The sequence below is a fragment of the Lampetra fluviatilis genome, chromosome 51 (assembly GCF_964198595.1).
Source record: "Lampetra fluviatilis chromosome 51, kcLamFluv1.1, whole genome shotgun sequence".
In the NCBI taxonomy this organism is placed as follows: domain Eukaryota; kingdom Metazoa; phylum Chordata; class Hyperoartia; order Petromyzontiformes; family Petromyzontidae; genus Lampetra; species Lampetra fluviatilis.
The window spans coordinates 8,465,816-8,485,649 of NC_136325.1; the positions used below are offsets into that span (position 1 = coordinate 8,465,816).

The following is a 19,834-nucleotide window of genomic DNA, read 5'->3' on the forward strand; positions in this document are numbered from 1 at the left end:
TCGAGCCACGAACCTCTACTCTCGCTCAGCCGTGCCAAACCGGCTTGCCCGCTCAGCCGTGGCCACGGAGCGCTACACTCGCGTGGAACTTTCAGAGTTATCGATTCGTTTTATTTTTCTAATCTTCTCCAATTTCATCATCTTGGTCGTTCAATCGGCGTTAATTATCAAACGTTCGCTCCAATTGTCAACGGTAACGTTCGTCGCAAAACACGGAGCTGTAATTTAGCTCTGAGCCCCGGAGACGTCGCTGGAAGGGATGACGATACGATGGACGGAAAACAAGCGACGGCACGCGAGTTGAAAGCGATAACGTGCACGAGTGGATGGCAACAGCGGAAACGTCGGGGTGAAATCGTCTCATGCTAATAAAGAGTGAGAAGGATCATTTCATCATAAGACCGTACGGGGTGTCGATGACATGTGGAGGCCCAGTAGAGGACACACATTGGTTGACGATGGCAATGAGGAGGGGTTCTAGCCATGAGGTTGTGTCGAGGATTCAGGGAGGTGCAAACCACATGCCATCTTTACCTGGAAGCGGTCAACCGCAACAGAGGCCTCGGAGAGAGCCTTCACTGAAAACGGAGTCACTTTGAGGGCAAAGGTCATGGCATTAAACACCGTCACCACAGTGAAAGCCTGGGGAATAAACGGAAAGGAGGATGCCGTCAACAATCGAGGCAAAAAAAGACAACAGCATTCAACAGAGGCAACGCGTGCACGTGCATGGAACTGGTCCCTGCGTTTACTCACCGTCTCGGTGCAACACTGCGGACCCATCAACTCGCTAGCGCTACAGAACCCGCTTGAAAAACACAGACGGCCGAAAACCCGGATTCAAACCCAGAATCCCAGCGGCACGAAAGCACCGACGATGGCGGCGTCCTTAGCTCTCGATTTTACCCCACGCATCGCCACACGCCCACCCGTTAAACACCCACCACTGGGCCCGGCCACTGGCGAAGCTATCGAGCGTGCAGATGGGAACCGCGGTCTGGAAGGGCCTAGTTTCCGGGGAGAGAATTTGGCGTGGAAAGGGGGGTGGGCGCGAGGGGCGTCACCTGCGAGGCCTCCAGGTCGTATCCCAGCACCATGTGCATGGAGAAGGTGACGACGCTGGCTATGACGACCACGATGGGTGCGACGCCCACCGTGATGCTCTGCACGTAGCCCGCGCGCTCCATGATGCGCCGCTCCTCTGCGCGCACCGCTGCACGCCGACACGCGTGACGAACAAGACACACGGAATTTATGTTAGTTTTTTTTAAACAAAGTTGCTAAGCGCAGACTCAATGGGCCAACAAAACAAAAAAAAGCTGCCAGCAACAAATGACAAAATAAAAAAAATTGGGAATTTATTTGCATTATCTGATGAAATAAGCAAATCCATGGGTCTCCGCGCGAGTCCACGCAACGCGCCGTGGGTTTATGCAGCGGCATCCAATTGCGACGACATCTCAAGACGCCACACGGGAGAAACGAGTCGAGGCGGTCGAACGTCAACAACCTCTCGGCTGGAAGGCGGACGCAGTGGCGCGATGCGGTACCACGGAGGGGCGGTGCCGCCGAGGCCTTACCCAAGATGTTGTGAGAAAAGGGCTTCTCCCACGCGTACATCTTGATGAACTTGATGCAATTGAGGACCTCGTTCATAAGACGGACGCGCCGATCCGTCACGTCGAGGCACTTCTTGCGGAAGTACGCCGTGAGGCGGGACACGAACATCTGCGGCAGACGCGTTGGGGTTTTTTTCCGCGAGCGCGAGTTCACAACAAACGCTACTTCGTGGCCTCGACGGCGAGGATTACAAATAAAATGAAATTCAACATAACGGATGAAAATGTTATTATTAGTTTAATCTTACATGTAGTAATGGCGAAGTTAACGTGGGTGCGATTTTGCTTTTTTGTGGCCCAGGTCTTGATTTAAAAAGGGCGTTGTTCTTTTTGCCTTAAGGCACCCATATCACCTGGTTCCAAAAAAGTTGGGAAAAGAAAAAAAAGTCTTCATGAATCCGCTGATGGATGAAAGCCTCCTCCCCACATCGTCGGGTTTGCTCGACAAATTCTTCACCCTGCCAGTCAGTGCGGACTGGCAAAGGGGGCGGTAGGCCTAGGACCGGTTTCGAAACCACTCGCCGCCGACGTTAATCGTGGCCGGGAATCGAACCGAGGTCGCCGGGTTCAACCACTGCACCCGCGCACCGCCATCGTTCGTTGGGCGCAACGTCAGTGGCACGACTTGGCTTTTACAGCGGGGAGGGGGGGGGGAAATACCTCGCGCCTCTTGATCTGTGCCAGGCTTGGCTATAGGGGGTGAGCAGGGGGGGGAGAAAAACAAAGAGGTGAAAGAGGAGACACGGGCGGGGCGCGCTCCTCACCATGCCGGGGTAGAAGAGGATGAAGACGGCCGAGCCGAAGAGGGCGGTGGGTCCGAGGATGAAGAGTGTGTAGACCATGCCGAGCAGCGCCACCAGCGGGCCCCCCGCCAGGAGGCTGCCCACGGCCGCCGCCTCGTACACGCGGTGTCCGTCCGTCGAGCAGATGTTCATCAGCTGCGGGGATCGTTTTAAAAGCGCGGGCAAAAACACGCGGGCACACGTCCACACGCCCACACGTGCACGGTCAGAGATCGTCAGCGCCGACCGGCTTGCGACCGCCCAGGGCAACAGGACGATGGGATCTGGGTGAAGGTGCACAGAGGTTGGTAGCTGGGGTTGCGGGGTCAAACTGAAGGCGAGGTCAAGGCTTGTCCCCCGTCCGTCTGACTTGCCACGTTGCCAAGGCTACTTTAGAGCAGGCCGGCTCAATTTTGACAAGAGGGAAAGTGGGCCCGGCCTGGTTTAACACGACAGTCTTACTGGGCTGATGCGACTCTGGATACAAGGCCCACCCGCTCGCTCTTAGAAGGCCGGCAAAACCAAGCTGTTAACCCCATGATGTCACGAGGTTAACCGAGCGTAACTACTCCCCCCATTAAAGCACTTACATTTCAAATAGACGATGACTCGGGAGAGTGTGAGCTTTCCCAAGTTGAACCCCGTCAATTAAGTCTTAAATTTACAATCGCTTACATCAGGCGGCGGACAGAAGGGATGACGAGGGAGTCGGAGAGGCAGAAGCAAGGAGCCATGCTAACATGGCCATGAAGATGTATAGAGGACAATACCCCAGCAGCCGTCCGGCATGGCTCGGGTCGAAGTTTCTAACGGCCATGAGAACGACACAGCTCTGTCGCCTGGCCGTAGACCATGCGAGCGAGCGTGCAAGCGCGCGTGCAAGCGTCAACCCACCTCCCCCTGCGTCTTGTCGCGCAGGCTCCGCAGCTTGAGCACCTTCTCGTAAGCGAGCGACAGCGTGGCACCGCGCAGCCTCGAGCCCGTGCGGTAGTTGAGCGCCCACGTTAGCGCCAGCGACCACGAGCGTATCAGCTCCGACAGGAAGATGGCGGCCACGAGCATGAGGCCGTAGGTGAGGTCGGCGGCCTCCTGCTGAGTGTACTCCAGCAGCCGGCGCACCACAAACGCCTAGCGCACAGAGCAAGGCACAGATGCGCGCAGCGCGTGAGCCTCGCGCTGCCCCGGCGCTGCGGCGTAGCTGTATGGGGGGGGGGGGGTGGGGGTCAAAGGGTGGGCACAAGAGCGGTTAAGTCTCGACGCGGTGACATCGGCGCGGGTGGTGACGTGTGTGACGTGGCATTTACTTAGCGCGTGTTGTTTTTTTAAGTAAAACTGAATTATAAGGGGGGGGGGGGGCGGGGGCGGGGGGGAGAGGCTACTGTCGGCGGGGGAGTTGTAACGTAAACAAAACGGCATTGTGACGACTCGAGGGAAGCATATCATGCGAAGGACATACCCAGCGCACCAGGCCAGCAGAACAGTGCAGGACTGCCTGAGCCAAAGGAGGCCATGGGCGCTACCAGCTGCGGAGAGAGGTCAGCACTGATCGCTTGGCACACGCACACACACACGCACGCACTTTACGCACGCACTTTACAGGCCGCCGCGACGGATCGTTTACGGTAAAACTCACGCTTACGCACACGCCCCTGTTCAAGGCAACCTCGTTTTTATTGTGTGTTTAAGAGTCTGGAATGGCCTGGTAAATTGCACTGCGCCCGACATGCACGCTTGCGTCAAAATAAATATGAACCGCGGCTCACTGTTTTGTTATCAAAGTATAAAAACGAAAAGTAACGGCACGGAAAGAGTCATCGATTTACACGCTTCCGCTTATTGCTATTCAACACCATCACAGAAGGGGCGGTCGAATGTTTTAACAATTAGCTCTTAAACAATTGCACCGTCCCCCAATCGCAATTATACACACGACTGCATTTTAGCACAGCTTTTCGATTTCGCCAACTCAACTTTCAAGTCAAACCAGCAATGAGGTCGGTGCAAGTTTTTAGAATGTCATTAAAACACTGACCATCCCCCTTTGGGATCGCAGCACTTAAACATCATCCCCACTACCACCACCAACCAGGGTCAATCCACTGCTGGATTAAGGCTTCCCCAAGCCATCGGCATCTCACAGTCCCACGACGCAGCGATGCGTCGTCTCGGACCCCCGCGCACGAGTTGCTTTCATCGTTCTCTCCCATCTCCGTGTACGAACTTAAAGAACGGCACAACCCGTGAAAAACAAGCGGCTCCTACCTTGTAGCTACATGCCTAGGCTGTGTGCATTTCGTGGGCGGACCCAGGCACGTGCTGCTACGGTCAGGAGCATCGATGTGACATCACCGCTGCGACGCTTCGTTACAAAATACGGGACCGACACGGCAGTGACGTCATTTGAAAACTCCGAACCGTCAATCGAAAGCCTCCATTTGCTCACCGAGCAAGCTTCGTGCGTGCATGTCGGAGAGCCCAGGGACGCACACAGCCTGGCTACGTATCTACGGCGGAGCTCCGTTTCATCATCGTGTCTTCATTTGAGCGCGGAGGGCTTTACCATTAGGGGGCAGCACTGGTTCAGTGCGGACTCTCCTGCTCGGCCAAAAGGTCACGGTGCAGTTGGAGATCGATGGGAGTGCCAATGCCAATCACAAAGCAACACGACGTCATCCCGGACACCTGTGCGGGTAGCGGTTAGCGCAACGTGCCGGGCAGCAGAGGGCGGTGCGGCAAAATCTGTTGCTGTACTGTACCGCTATGCTTCCTGCTTTCACCGACCAGCACGGTGACGTACGGTCAAACTACCACCACGACCCCGCACGGCGTGGGGAGGCGCTCATCCAGCAGCGGAGTGACAGAACGGCTGCGCGTGTACACAGGCAGTTCTAATGCGTGTTAAGTCGCGAAAAAGTGCAGGTCTCGCAGGGGTAGTAAACGTTATATTTTTGGAGGAGCACATCTGTAACGATGTACCGATTAAAAAAAACGATTGTCGCTTGCAGGATACCTGCACGGAATCCCGCGAGTGACCATCGATTATTTACAACTTGAAGCGAGCGACATCGCCACGGACTGACGCTCAAGCGCACCAAAGCCGTACCTAAAATGGAAAAAACCAAAACAATTATAAACAATACAATAAAATCGTAATCTCATCGCGCATCTTTCGCAATTCGGTGAATCAAGATGCGGGGACGGGATGAATGGCGGTGAATGCTGCTTGCGCTGGGTTCACACGGTGCCAGGTCAAATTGGCATCTGATTGAACAAGGAGGAATCGAATCGGCAATCAAAATAAGATTCCGATGCTCGCGACGCGTACGTGCGAGAATCAATTCCTTCAGATTCGTGCGTACGTCGCACGCGGTTCGTCTTGTGTGGCCGGCGCAGGTATGAAGAGAGTTGCTTCATCCATCGCGACCGCCGTTAACGTAACGAAACTCAACCGTGGAATCGAATCACGACCCCCCAAGTGTGACAGCTCATCAAGCAACACACGGTGGTGATGGGGGGGGGGGTGAGGGGAGCTGTCTATCGTTACGAATCTACACCAACCAGTGGCAACACTCGCAGCTGGTGTCGACGACAATAATAATCAAAGCAGCAGCAGCAGCACCGTCAGCTGAAATTATAATCGCAAACCATCACATATCATGCAATTAACAATAATAATACGAATGTATAAAGCGCCCTTAAACAACAGCTCTCAGGGCGCTAAATTACGATTGCGATGATTGAAACCAGGTCTGGCCACCACTTCACTGAGACCATACCAACCAATCATTCTTAATAAACCGCACAATGTCTATTTTAGCACCCCCCTCCCCAACCACCACAATGCTTCGTACATATGTACGTTGAACTTCTTTCGCACCGTATGTAACCGTGCTATCGGAGGTGCGGGCGGTGGAGAGAAGAAAGAGGGATAAGGACAACAAACTGAACACAAAGCGGTTTAAAAGAAATGAGCTTTGGGTTGAGGTTGGACTCCCGGGGTGAAGGTCGGCTGCTAAAAGAGACTCCAAGATGCACCCCGACTGTGCACGACGATAACTCTCTGCTGGCTGCATGCACCGGCTCTCCTCACTTCCCGTGTTCAAAACACGGCAATGCACCCGGGGGGGGGGGGGGGCAGTTTTAGGGGCAACCGGATTGGCGGGCATCACCGTGGTAACAGCTTGGAGTGACGTGGTTCTCTCTGGCCAATGAAAACGAGAGTTGGTTAAAAACAAGCGAGTCTGACGAGCAACGATTGGTCCACGGGACGCACAGACTTGGGTAGACATGACCGCCGTGCGATCTGATTGGAGGTTGCCATGACCTGTTGTCCACTAGAATTACGCCAGGGGGAGCAAGTGACCATATTTGCGCAGATTTGGGCGACTTGGAATGATGATTTTTTTTTTACAAAAAAAGAAAAACGGTGCGACAACAACGTTGCCGGCAGCGACCGCCCTGAGACTTCCCCGTGCGTCGCGACCGCTAGGGGCAGTCTGTGAGCTTTGGGGGCGGCCGGCAGGGCAAGATTTTTGCCCCGCCTCTCGAGGCCACGAGTTTTTTTGAGCTGGCCGCTCACGCACGACCGAGCTCAGACTCGGCTAGAGAAGAGCGAGTTGGCAGGGAAGTGTGAGAGTGAAGCCAAAAGTGCCAATTACACAGCCATCGAGTTAATTATTTGGGGGGGGGGGGGGTTGGCATCGTTCTGTCTTGGTACTTCCTCTGCACCCACATGCAGCGACGCCAATGGAAATTCACTGTCTCTTGGGTGGGAAAAGAACACGAACAAAAACAGAAGTGGCACTCGTCACAGAAAGACTGGGCTAGGGAAGACATCTGTTTGGGATGGGGGGGGGGCGGTGATGGCTGAGGGAGTCGGAGGGGGGGGCAAGAGCGGTCAGCCTCGCGTGAGAAGGAGCCACTTGTTTACGCGGCGTGACGAGCGAGCGCCAGACAGGAACGCCGTCGTCACGCAAAGCGTGCAGCACCCGCTCTGCTCCGGCAGCAGAAATTCAATAATCCGCGGCTCTCGCGTCACATGTGACACACAAAAAAAGAGATCTCAGCTTTGTAAAGACGCAAGCGCCGCTTTGGCGTGGGAAAGCACCCGGTGGCCACGCAACGTCAACCCTTGCCCACGTCACTTGCAACCGCCACCACCACAAAATTCAAACCGAATGTGCTTTCATAACTAAATATATAATCTCCCGTTATGCAAACCGTGCCACGCCCTGGGAGTCCTAGAGCCATTGCTGACCTTCTTTCCAACCACCACCACCATCAACAAACTTCGTCGCTTAAAATCGCTCGTGTCAAACGACCGACCGAAATGCGGCACATTAGAAGACGCTGTTGGTAGTGAGGCTACAGTGCAAACAATTATCAACGAGCGCTAGCGAGCCAAAACCTTGGATTAGAGGCTAAATAAACTACGGTTGGGCCCACCCGACTTCTCTTCCACCATGCAGAGGGACACCGTCTTATTTGCATCGCTGCGGTTGGCACGCAGTAACACGCCGCGAGCAGGCCTCGATTAATTTTCGAGCGACGCTCCAGTCACAATGTACTAGAATCCAGATTTTCCAGACAGCCCACCAACCCTTGCACAAAACACGGAGCACGGCCGACGCAACTTCTTTTGAATCGACTCTGAAGTGTCCTGACCCACGCAAAGGCAGGAGAGGACCCTCATAGCCTCGCACGCAACCGTGACAACCACCCTCAAAGAGTGGCCCCGACCTCGTGTGCGCTGAGAAACATCGGCAAAAGCCCGCCCCCGCCACTACGCGACCTCTCCGGCCGCAATCGATGCAGAGCCCGAGTGGGCTGCGGCGCCGTCACGCTCGGAGCGGCAGCCGCCGAGGTCACGGCCGTTTTGATATCCTCGCTGCGGCAGTTTTTGTTTGTCGTTTGCCAAACTGTTTTTGGGAAGGGAGCGATGAGAATGAACAGCTGTGGAAGGGGGACACCGCCGGTTTCGCCGCGGCATTGCTCGTGAGGGTTCGTGGATTTGCGTTTTAATTGTCTTGAGAGGTAGCGGGAGGAGGGGTTGGAGGCGGCGGGTGGGAAGACGGTTGTCCGGTGGGTGTTTTTGGTTTATCTCGCATCTCACAGCAGGGTAGTTTTTGGAGTTGGTGAGTATAGGTTGTCCTTCGCCTGACAGCGGCTGGCTGGGGAACGGTGGCATCTCTCCACGCAAGCCCCTTCCCCCCACCCCCAACCCCCAGGAGGGGGGTCAAGGTTTTCTGGCGCCGAGCCTCGCAGTGAAATTTTGGCTTTTGGCGCCGGGACAGGTTTCCGAACGAGCTGCGACAGCGACGGCTTCCCGGGCGGTCTTTGGCGGCGGAGCAGCGCCGGTGACTCTGTGCGCACGCGGCACTTGCGATCGCGAAGCCGGAGTCCGGCGGAGCCCCTTGCCATGGACACCCTCGTTCGATTGCACCGTCATCCCTTGAGGGGCGAGGCAACGCGAGTTGACGTCAGATCCAGGAAATCCATAAAGGATGACTCTCGGCAGAAGACGGTGGGTGGGAGCAGGAGCGATGGGGGGGGAGTTGGGTGGCAGGCATTTGTTTGGTTGTTTGTCCGTGATTTTAAATCGTTTCGTTTCTTTGCCCACGCATCGGAACTTGCTGTTGTGAGTTTGAGGCTGGAATGACGACGCACACGTCACAATTTTAAAGCAGTTGTCGTTACGGAGTCGCGGAAATCATCTTAAAATGAACGCGCAACGACCGTTTTCCCGGCTCGCGCCGCGCGGCAATGAATTTGAACGCATCCGACGGAATAAACAAAACAACGCAATAACGCAAATACTGTACACAAAATCGACGCAAGAAAAACAACATTGCATTGTTCAAAAACATAATTCAGAAGCACCAATCGTGACTGATAGATCCCTGCCGCACGAGTTAATTGTTACGTGAACTTGCTACTACCGTTAGCGGTTACAATCAGAAGTACCTGCGGAATGCTTTGTTGGGTCATTGCTTGCGGCTGTGTGAAGGTCAATGTGTGTATGCATGCATGCAAAGAGGCTTTCGAGTGCAGAAAATATTTCTGGAAGGGCCAAGTGCAGATGCGAACCCAAGTCAGACCCTTTACGCAAGACAAAAGTGCTCAAGGGTGTTGATCAAAAGGTCCACTCACGCATTACAGAACAGCACAAGCATTCACGTGCTTTGCACTCTCCGAGTACTCCTGCTGGGCACGCATACACACACACACGGGAACACACACACGGGAACACACACACGGGCGCACGTACACACACGCACTCGCACAGACAAAACTGTCACCATGAACAATCACGTAACGTATACGTTGAATCATGAGCGGCACGCACGCACGCACGCACGCACAAAACTGTCACCACGAACAATCGCGCATCGTATACGTTGAAACGCGCACGCAGGTACACACACGCACCCGGACACTCGACACGAATGAGAAAACCCAGTGTCTCTGGGCTTACCTGCGGCAACCACTCCTCAAAAACATGCTCCTAACCCCCCCCCCCCTCTGTCCCAAGGCCTCAAAACTCTACACGCACAGTCCAGCGTCAGGGTACAACCGAACACTCAGCGGTGCAGTGCACGATGATGCCGCCGCCACCAACCAACGGCCCCCAGCAAAGCGGCAACCGAAAGCCTCCCTCGCTCGCACACGCGACGGTGCAACAGCCAACGCCAAAACCGGGAGAAAAAATAGAATGGCAAATTACTTTAACAACAAAAACAAACATATGGCAGAGCGGATCAATCGGAGAATGGCTGCAGCGATCGTTTCCGCTTGCTCATTTCTCAACAACTCGGCACAAACGGTCGCAGCGGCAGCAACAACAACAACAACAAGATTTACTCATGCAAATATGTGTGATTTGTTTTTGCAGCAGATACATTACCAGACACAAAGAACTAGGGGCTGGGAGGTGACTTGCCTCTACACGCCCGCAGACTCTGGAAAACGAATTCATACAACTCTGCCCAAGTTATCACACAACAACGGCGAAGCCAGCGGTCCGATAGAGGCTCGGAGTCAGGAAGGAGACAGAAGATCAGAGCAAGAATCAACCTCACAGAAGCAAAGCTGAACGAAGCCAGAGGCAAAACAGCAGCTTATCGTGTGCATCGAGAGAGAGAGAAGTAATCACAGCATTATATCCGCACACCCCAGTGCTTGGAACACAACTGCTCAAAAATCTCAAAGCTGTCAGGCGACGAGACGAAGCCCACTTACGGTAGGTAATGTGCACCCCTCTTACCTGCAAGCCTTCACAACAACAACAACAACGACGACAACAACGTAGCTAGCAAAGGACTCGCACCCACCTCTCTCCTGAGGACAGTCACAACAACAATAAGCTGGTCAGACACATACCAAGGGCCGGGAACGCAGACAAGGCACTGATGGACAAACACCGCCACCCGTCAGAAGACCCATCATCAACAAGGACATCGGATCGGTCGTTCGGTAGGTCGTCTGTTGAGCGGGGGGTCATCGCTTCCCTTCACGGAGCACCTCTACCCGCCAGCTCGCTCGTCGCATCTCCACGGCAAAACAGCGGAGGGCGCGCACGCGCATCCGCACGCTCCCGCGCCGCCAACCGCCGGAGGATGAGAGGTTTCCGTGGCGACCGGAGTTGCGGCCGGGACGACGAAGGTTTTGTTTTTTTTATTTTTTGCCGCTTTTTTTGTGACGGGAGCGGCCGAAGAAACAGCTCGGGCCGGCCCGGGGTCAGGAGTGCGCAGTGGGGATGAGCAGATGTGTGAAGTCACTCACGGGGCCACAAAATCCAGCGAGCATGGTGATCATCAGGCAGAGGATGGAGATGACGAGGCGGGTTCGGCAGAACCTCCACATGACGCGCGACAGCGAGGCGCCCTCCCGCCCGCACTCCTTCAGCTCCTGTTGCCAAAGACGCTCCAACCTGCGACGAGACGGGAGCATTGAGGGGAGAGGGGGGCCTGGTGTCAACTCAAGGGTCCTGCTCTTTTTAAATCCTTTATATTAAGTTCACTTGCTTGCTTGCGCGCTTACGACCGTGCAAATCTTTCGGTCGTTTTTTAACCCACTTCCCGTGATCCAATCGAGCTGACATTTTGCACACAGACTCGTTGTGCGTGACAATTAATTTGCGTGAAAATTTTTTCAAAAATTTTACACTTTTTAGGAAAAAATAAATTATATTTAATTACCAATTGCTTAATGGTGGCAGGCAATCATCTGACCCATAGGTGGCAGCCATCTCAAGCCAGAGGACGAGAGGACTCTAGCCGCCACGCATATAAAGGATTTATAGTGAAAAACTTTGTTTTTACGGCTTAATATTTTGTCATCACGTTTTCCAAGCAATGCTTTTAGCACTCACAAGGCATTGTTCTCACAGTGCCTTATGACATATCTCATCCGGAGTAAACTAATTACAGAACACAGGCAGAACGTATCAACTCCACACAGAAAGAGTCAGGAATCAAACACAGGCATTTCTTGCCGCGAGGCAAGAGTGTTATCACTGCGCCACCCGAAATAAAAAAATGTTACAGTGGTGACGACGATAAAAAAACATTTCAGGGCACGTCCATTCTCGTGAATCACTGGGGAAACGCCCGAGGCGCTGGCCGTCAAACAAAGGAACCGCGAATGTAAATGCGGCGATACACGTAAGGCACGGTGCCGTTACCATGGGACCCACCCACCCTGGAACCCTGGGGGCAGTGTTTTTAAGCACCCCCCTCCCCTTTCACCCCCCCCCCCCCCGTTTTTAGAAGAGAGAGAAAAAAACAATACTCGAATACAAAACAACTCCCCAGTGTGCCGCACATTATTAACAAAAGGTGGAGTATGTAAACCACTTGTGAATGATGTTGCAGGACCACAATAGATTTATGCCGCTGTTGTTTCACTGACGTTTTTACTGCACGTATAACGACAAAGATTGGACAGGTGCTGTTCTAGAGCATCTATTAAGGCCGTACCGGCTCGGGCCGGCAAAGGCACACAAGCACCGAATCTTTATTTTTACAGTGAAGCCACAGTAAGTGCAACAGGCTGTTGCACAGCTATGTGGCAGGCCCAACAGAAGGCAGTGTGGAAATAATCCATTGCAACTTCTAGACTACCACGTCCATGCTCTCCGCTGCCTTCACCAAGAAAAAAGTTTTCAATCTGGATGATTTGAAAGTGCACAGCTCCAGCGGCTTGCTAACATTTCGGAAGCGTTGCAGACGCTGTTTGTGAATGCTCTCCGCTGCCTTCACCAGCGTGAAGTATGATCAAATAACACCCCCCCCCCACACCCCGCCATGAGCCGCCCCTGGTCTAAGCAAGGGGACTGAGACAAACAGTGATGTACAAAACGCAGAATAAACAAATGGCGATCACGCAACGGGACAGCTCGTCGCATGCGCGGCGGCGTGTCCCTGACACGGGGTGGGCGGCGGGGGCCAGACTCGGCAAACTTGCCCATCGTTTCAACCGATCGAACCGGCGACCTCCGGGGTAACGCACCGAAATCGATCTGCGCCCGAGGATCTTTGAACGCTACTACGCATTGCGCATTTATCCGCGCGGAGCTTTGGAGCGTGCGTTTAGCCACTGCCTGGTCCTGGTGCGTGCACGTCCCGGAGCAACGGATCAACGAGAGCCTAACGGACAACAATCGATGTCAACGACTGGAGACGGCGGAGATGCCGTCCGCACTAGCGAAGTGATGACGCAGAGCCGTAGGGCAGAAGGCGAGGGGCAAGAGGGAGGGGGGGAGGAGGGAGGCCGCCGACACACAGCAGAACATTGCCTCCGGAGAAGCAAGTGGGACAAAGGTCGCCCGTGCGGAAGAATGCGTGACGTCATGCGCATCAAGTTCCGCTTGTTTACGCGCTCAGCTGAAACCGCTGGGTAGGCGACGACGTGCCCCCTTCTCTATGCGTGCCTGTGTCCATAGCACCGCAAGATTTGCTGGGAACCGATCCATTTTTATTCTCTCAACGATGTCCCCGAGACCTTTATTCTATTCTACTTCGGATTTATAAAGCGCCCTTTCCAGGGCAAGGCTCTGTTGCCGGGGTGATGTAGCTTTTGCCAGTGCAGCTCCCAGACTTTGGGACGCTTTGCGTTTGGTGATAAGACAGAGTAGTCGGACATATTTAAGACTGCATTCAAAATTAAAATCTTTGAATTGGCCTTTACACCCCCTAGCTCTGGCCGTTCACCCTGGTTCTGTTAATTTCCGGCTTTCCATAACACGGCGCATTGGGATCTATGGATGAAATGCACCTTACAAATGTTAATAATTATTATGAACAGCGGCTGACATTGATTGATGACATCCACGTGCTAATAAGCAAGGCTGTCTGGCAGGCAACAACGAGGGTAATGACTAAGGCTTGGGGAATCCCCATGAGTGTTAGCCAAAGACGAAATTGGGCTTGGCGAGTAACGTGATGGGGACAAAATCAAAGCGGCGGAAACAACCGCGGCTCCCTGTGTCCAGTACGGCAATGTTCATCAGTTCCATTGCTGGATGAGGGCCTCTCCATGACGCCTTGCGGATCACGGGGATTCTTTGAGCATGCTTAGCCACGTCGGTCGGTGCGGGCTGGCGACGGCGGACAGCGCCGCATGTGGAAGTGTACAAAGTCAGTACGGCACAACGATGGATGCATCTGCCGTGTGCAGCAGCTTCTAACGAATGTATGCAACGACTGGAGACGAACATTATCAGAGTTGTTTCTTTTTGTTTGCATTTTGACTGCTTGTGTTGTGGTTATTGCAAACATGATGCCTTGTATAAAGGTGTCAGTTTTGTACCAGTTTAAAGGGTAAAAACCTACTACTATGAATGTATGCATGTTGAACTTCTTTCGTGCCGTACGTAGGGGGCAACCGTGCGAGAAGGTCAACAAACGCAACACAAAAATCAGCTTTCAAGAAATGAGTTTTCAACCCGGATAATTTGAAAGTGCGCAGCTCCAGCGGCTTGCTAACATTTCGGAAGCATTCCAGACGCTGTTTGTTGAGTGGCATTCGCCCAGGCCAGCGCCATCCAGGCTCAACCGGATTGCGTGTGAAACGGCGCGTTCCCGCGTGGCAGCCTTGCACTTTCGGAATGGCAAATGTACTAAAAAATGATTTATTATTATGATTATTAAAAGGTCAGACCCTTTCACTGTGACAATGCATTTATTTTTACCAAGGTCTCAGGCGCTTGCCTGTTCTCGCGTAAACTAACGAACGACTCGCTCCGCGGTGCGGTTTCTGTTCAGAAAAGCCCGAGCGAAAAAAAACAACAGCTCAACCCATCGCTTAATGGGATAAAGCGCCACTGCCACCGGTCATCTAAGGGAAAGAGCAGTTACATAAGTGCCCTACATTTGTACGCCGCGTTACATAAGCATGTACACCCACGGCCGTATATTCTCCAATTTAAATAGCAGACAACCATTGTTGGCCAATACCAAGCCCTGCTACTACTGCTGCTGCTGCACCACTGCTATGACTAATGTTGTCATCCCCTAAACTGGATGCCAGCAAGAGACGCTGCTGCCAGACTCCAACACCAACAACCGCCGTTCGCCACTAAGTGGCGGTGACGTCACCACGGCGCTTGTGCCAGGCTATGTGCACGTTGAGGCCAGACTCCTCACACACACTCACAATCGAGGTCATGTCGCCCCGACACTACGATGCCTCCCACTCGCTCCCCAATCCACTCCCGGATCAATATGAAGATCACGGCTCACCGTCTTCGTGACCCTTCACAGACTCCGCTCCGTGTAACTCTGCCCACCCCCCCTCTCGTCTCACTATTTATAATAATTCAATTTATACAGCGGCTTTCCATCAAGGATCTCAAAGTGCCATACAGGACGCAGTAGCAGATGCTCGGCATGAAAATAATTATATCATAAATACATTTAAAAAACCCATTTGCTAAATGAACTAAAAGTGTAATAAGCGGAAGCGTATAAATGAGTTGAGACACATTTAAAAAATGTCCACAGATTTAGAGATCCCTGACATGTTGTGGAAGAGCCATCCACGGACTCTCCTTCCTCTCTCATCTCACTACTACCACACTCACTTTCCTACATTTCCCCTCTCATCTAACTACTACTCCACGCACTCTCCTACCTCTCCCCTCTCATCTCACTCTACTACCCACAACATACACTCCCCAATCAAGCAACCAAGGTATTCCGTGGAAGCCCGCTTCCAACCTTCAGCCAGCGGGAGGTCGCTCATTCTCTTCCGCTACCTCCGTAGTCTGGAACTCCCTTCCTCCAGCCATCAGTGCTGTGGACTCACTGTCCCTGTGCAAGGCCAGACTCAAGCCCTCCCTCTTCTGCTCTGCCCAACTGCCTCTCCCGATCAAACACAAACCCACTGTGCAGTGTCTTGAGCAGGGGTCACCCTTTATAAGCTTCCTACAACCACTTTGTAGTGTATTTGTATTGCATTGGTGAGTGCAGAGTTCCAGACGCTGCTGTGTTTACGGAAATTGCGCGGCGATCCGTCACAACAGTGCTGCTTCGCTGGAGAACAAAGCACGGGTGTCTGGAGGAACAGCAGTCTTCGCACAAAAGCATTTTAATGAGGCCTGGTGAGACACAGCCCTCCTTAGCTTCAGGCACAGTAAAATAAAAATAAAAATCACCAGCCCACGCCTTTATCATCCGCAATCTTGTCACGCAGGGGCAAAGCGTGCCCGGCTTTAGCCAGAGGCGCTCGCAGTCCCACGCCTATGGACGCTCTCATTGTTGACGCCTTTTATGCTACGCATTTGCTTCCTGCTTTTACCTTATCCTTTCCAATTCTGCCGCGCGCGATTGTACTCTCGGGTGTAATGACACGTGATGACGAATCCATTTGGATCTTTCCATTCGGATATTTCGCAGTGCATCCCCCTCCCTCCACCAGCGTCCCCCCCTCCTCCCGCCCTTTGTTAGCGAATGGTCTGCAGAAGCGGATATAAAGGAGCACTTTACCACCCGCAGTGATACCAAGTCCATCGCACGATAGTCAAACTAATCGTTGGCGGTTATCAGAGCTGGAACTCAGAGCGAAAATTACACGCGGAATTAAATGTAACGTTGTATCTTTTTCGTGCGGCCATTGGTGACCGGGCATCGACCATCAACTTGCTACCACTGCAGAATGCGCTTTAAACCCAGGAACTCCAAAGTAATGCAAAGCTCAGGTTTCTGACCTCTGAGCCACCCGGCCACTTCCAACAAACAACAATCTTAATTTGGAAAATACGCAGCGTGCAGCAGAGCAGTGACCCCGGTGGGTGGGTCTGGGGGTAGAATGTCAGAGCAGAAGTGGAAGCATCGGTGAAACAGGGCAGGGTGTCCCACACAACGCCGCAAATTTTTTGTACACAAATATACACGGGCCCTGGTGCAAGATGTAAAGAAATGAGACCCCGTGTCCAATTCACCCCCCCCCTTCTTCGCCATCACCAGGTACATGGAGCCCTCTGGCCATTGGGCCTCCTAGCAGGTGCCACCGCCTGTACACTCCAGAGCTGCTCCGCTGGATTCTCTGTTAATCGCCGGGTTCCGTGTTAGCGTATGCCGCCAGTCTTTGGGTTCTAATGAGTCTCATACATAATTGTTAGTATACAGGTAACTATGTTGGTTTTTATGGGTGCTATGTTAGTTTGTGGGTTTAATGTTTGTCTATGGGCACTACGTTAGTCTATGTTTTCTATGGTAATCTATGTCTTATATTTTACTGGTAGGAACCACCTGGTTCCACCAGCCCACAGGGGATTATTGTGTCCGTCCGTCGTGCATCCAAAAATGGGAGGGGTGGGGCTGGGTGGAGAGGGGAGGGTGGGGAGGGGCTGGGTGGGGAGGGTGGGGAGGGGCTGGGTGGGGAGGGGAAGGTGGGGAGGGGCTGGGTGGGGAGGGGAGGGTGGGGAGGGGTGGGGAGGATGGGGCTGGGTGGGGGGTGGGAGGGGTGGGGCTGGGTGGGGAGGGGCTGGTCACCCCGTGGTGCCCTTATAAAACTCAACGTTTAACCTACTCACGCCGGCTTGTGCCCGCCCTCACAGTCGGGCATATTTGCGGAACACACCACGCCGCCGTTGACCCTGGCCATTGACCGAGCAACCGAACGTTCCTACCAGCTCCCTCCGCAGGAATGTGTTAGTCTACGGGTCCAATGCATATTCTTTTCGTAGATTTTTTTTCCTCCGGGTCCCCCGGTTTCTTACCTCCAGATTTAGAGACATGTATTGAGATTGTCTAGATTATTTTGGTGCTATGAAGTCCACGTTTTTGAGCTACCATTTCTGGCCAGGTCGCTTCTGAAAAATAAGTGAATACCTCAGTGGGCTTTGCCTGGTAGGATGGGGAATGGTTTATTTATGTATTTGAGTGATGTGTTCATCTTTCTTGTACCTTTCACTACTATCGTTTTTAGTAGTTTGTCGATTTAGCGTTCTTACCCTGTGCCCCTCCTGGACATCTGTGAAAAAGAGCTTAATAGCTCATCGGATTCCTCCAGTATAAACATTCTGATTCTGTGGGTTACTCTACTCAAGTCTATGGGTCTGTATCTAAGTCTAAGGGTCTACATTCAATTGAGTGGGCATAGCATGGTTGGCATGGGCTCTGGTGCAAGAAAAGGGCCCCCCCCCACCCTGTAAACTTTCACCCTTCTCTCACATCCCAGCACTCGGGCTCCTCCACCCCAAGCCCCCCCAGTGCAGCTGCACCGCCTGCACACCCGATAGCCACAAACACTGCACTGCAGCCAGCGATGGAAGAACAAGACAATGTTCCCATAACAGGCTTTTTTAGGGTTAAGTCGATAAACATAAATGTGTCGTTAAACGCGCCAGAACCCGACAGCCAATTAGTAAGGTTTGTCACGTAAACAGAATGTGCCAATTCATTACAATGTTCCGTTTACAAATCAACCCCCACCCCCCACAATGCCCTCACCATGCCGATAACCCCCGGGTGACTCCTGAGCACTGAGACCCAGGAGGAATGGTGAAGGTGACCGTGCCATTCCCTCCCTTGCCAGCGTAACTACAGTGTTTGTGTAACGACTGCCATTGCTAAGGAAACAGCGGTTGAGTGTGGGCGGCGGCCAAGGCCTACAGGCCCTTATCTGCGTATGACCACCCGCTACAGGCACTTACGTGCGCTCTCAAGCGAGCCTTCTGATCGTTATAACGTCACTGATGGTCAGCCTGCATCCATTAACCCGGAGCCACGGCGCAGACTAACAGTGAATATGCCGGGGGGTTTGAATTCAGGCACTGGCGAACACACAATTCAAGCCAACCCTTTTCCTCAACACGGCAGTGCATGGCCACGTGACGCAAGAATCACCATTGTTAAGATATAATTTACACTTGATGCAGCTAATTCGGCTGTGACGGTCCCACCTGATGACGGAGACTTGTGTTGCCTCCGAAACGTCGTGATTTTTGTTTTTATTTTATTTTCATTAATTTTGATGTTTTACCTACGTGACTTTACCGAAAAAACCTAAGAATATGATTCCTTGCAGTCACGAAAGCTTCAAATCTAGAATTACACCCCTTTGTCCACCAACCAATGGATGTATTATTGTTTATAACGTTGATATACCCCAAGAACACTTCACCGAGTCGCCAAGACACTTTTTCGGGAGGGGAAATATGTTGCAATGTATCGTCCCGATTGAGCCATTTTTTTTTTGCACGGAATTTTCCAGCATTGGGATGCTTGGTCACTACCAGCTATGTTGTGTTTTTTGTTCTGGGACGATTGCGTAGAACCCGGAGAAAACCCACGCAGTGTAGGGAACGTGCAAACTCCACACAGAAAAGGGGGCCAAGTGTTACCACTGCATCACCAACATTAAAGCCTCCCCCCCCATCTCCAAGCTGCCGTCGGTCATGGGGGTTTTGTTATTTAACCATTGCTTGGCCATAATTCACAATGATGCTCAGGACACGCTGGTGTAATATCTAATCATTACATGCCTAATTGCCGCAAGGGGCTGCCCACCACCCACATTCCTACCATACACCTGGCATGAATCACCACCAGGCTCCTACAATGATTACATTCCCCCCACACCCACTCTAGCAACAGGGGGGTAAATGTTTACCAATTGCCATAAAATAACACTGCAACAAGTCCAGCAGTAAAACTATTGTGGTCCACAGGCAGAGGAGACCTTACTTGTCCGAGATAATTTTCCACATGACAAGCCAATATAACACGTAGGCTTTTGCGACCGATACTATCCATAAGAGGTTTTTCTTTTTATTCATAAGCCACTTTGTAGAGCTATCATTTGTGGCCAGTCAGTTAGAACTCTTCAAGCCATACAATGCAGCACAAGTTGTTACAGCATATAAATGTGACCACATCTGAATATGCTGTAGAGTATAAAAGTAGGGGTTCTGGCAATTTCGCCACTATG

At 52.6% G+C, this 19,834-nt stretch overlaps 1 protein-coding gene across 3 annotated transcripts in view; it reads right to left on the reverse strand.

The window, feature by feature from the left end:
- ABCC5 (ATP binding cassette subfamily C member 5) overlaps window positions 1–19,834 on the reverse strand; it is a 50,152-nt gene that overhangs the window by 19,303 nt on the left and 11,015 nt on the right. The window contains exons 1-7 of one of the 3 annotated variants that reach the window (XM_078878631.1): window positions 9,551–11,130; window positions 3,858–9,050; window positions 3,296–3,529; window positions 2,384–2,557; window positions 1,581–1,728; window positions 1,065–1,213; window positions 535–642 (exon numbers count right to left, since the gene is read on the reverse strand). In XM_078878631.1, coding sequence (XP_078734757.1) covers window positions 535–642; window positions 1,065–1,213; window positions 1,581–1,728; window positions 2,384–2,557; window positions 3,296–3,463 — 747 coding nt within the window. In that variant the 5' untranslated portion in view covers window positions 3,464–3,529; window positions 3,858–9,050; window positions 9,551–11,130. Of the gene's footprint in view, window positions 1–534; window positions 643–1,064; window positions 1,214–1,580; window positions 1,729–2,383; window positions 2,558–3,295; window positions 3,530–3,857; window positions 11,131–11,182; window positions 11,331–19,834 lie in introns of those variants that run through there. The other 2 variants (XM_078878629.1, XM_078878630.1) reach the window with 2 other exon arrangements.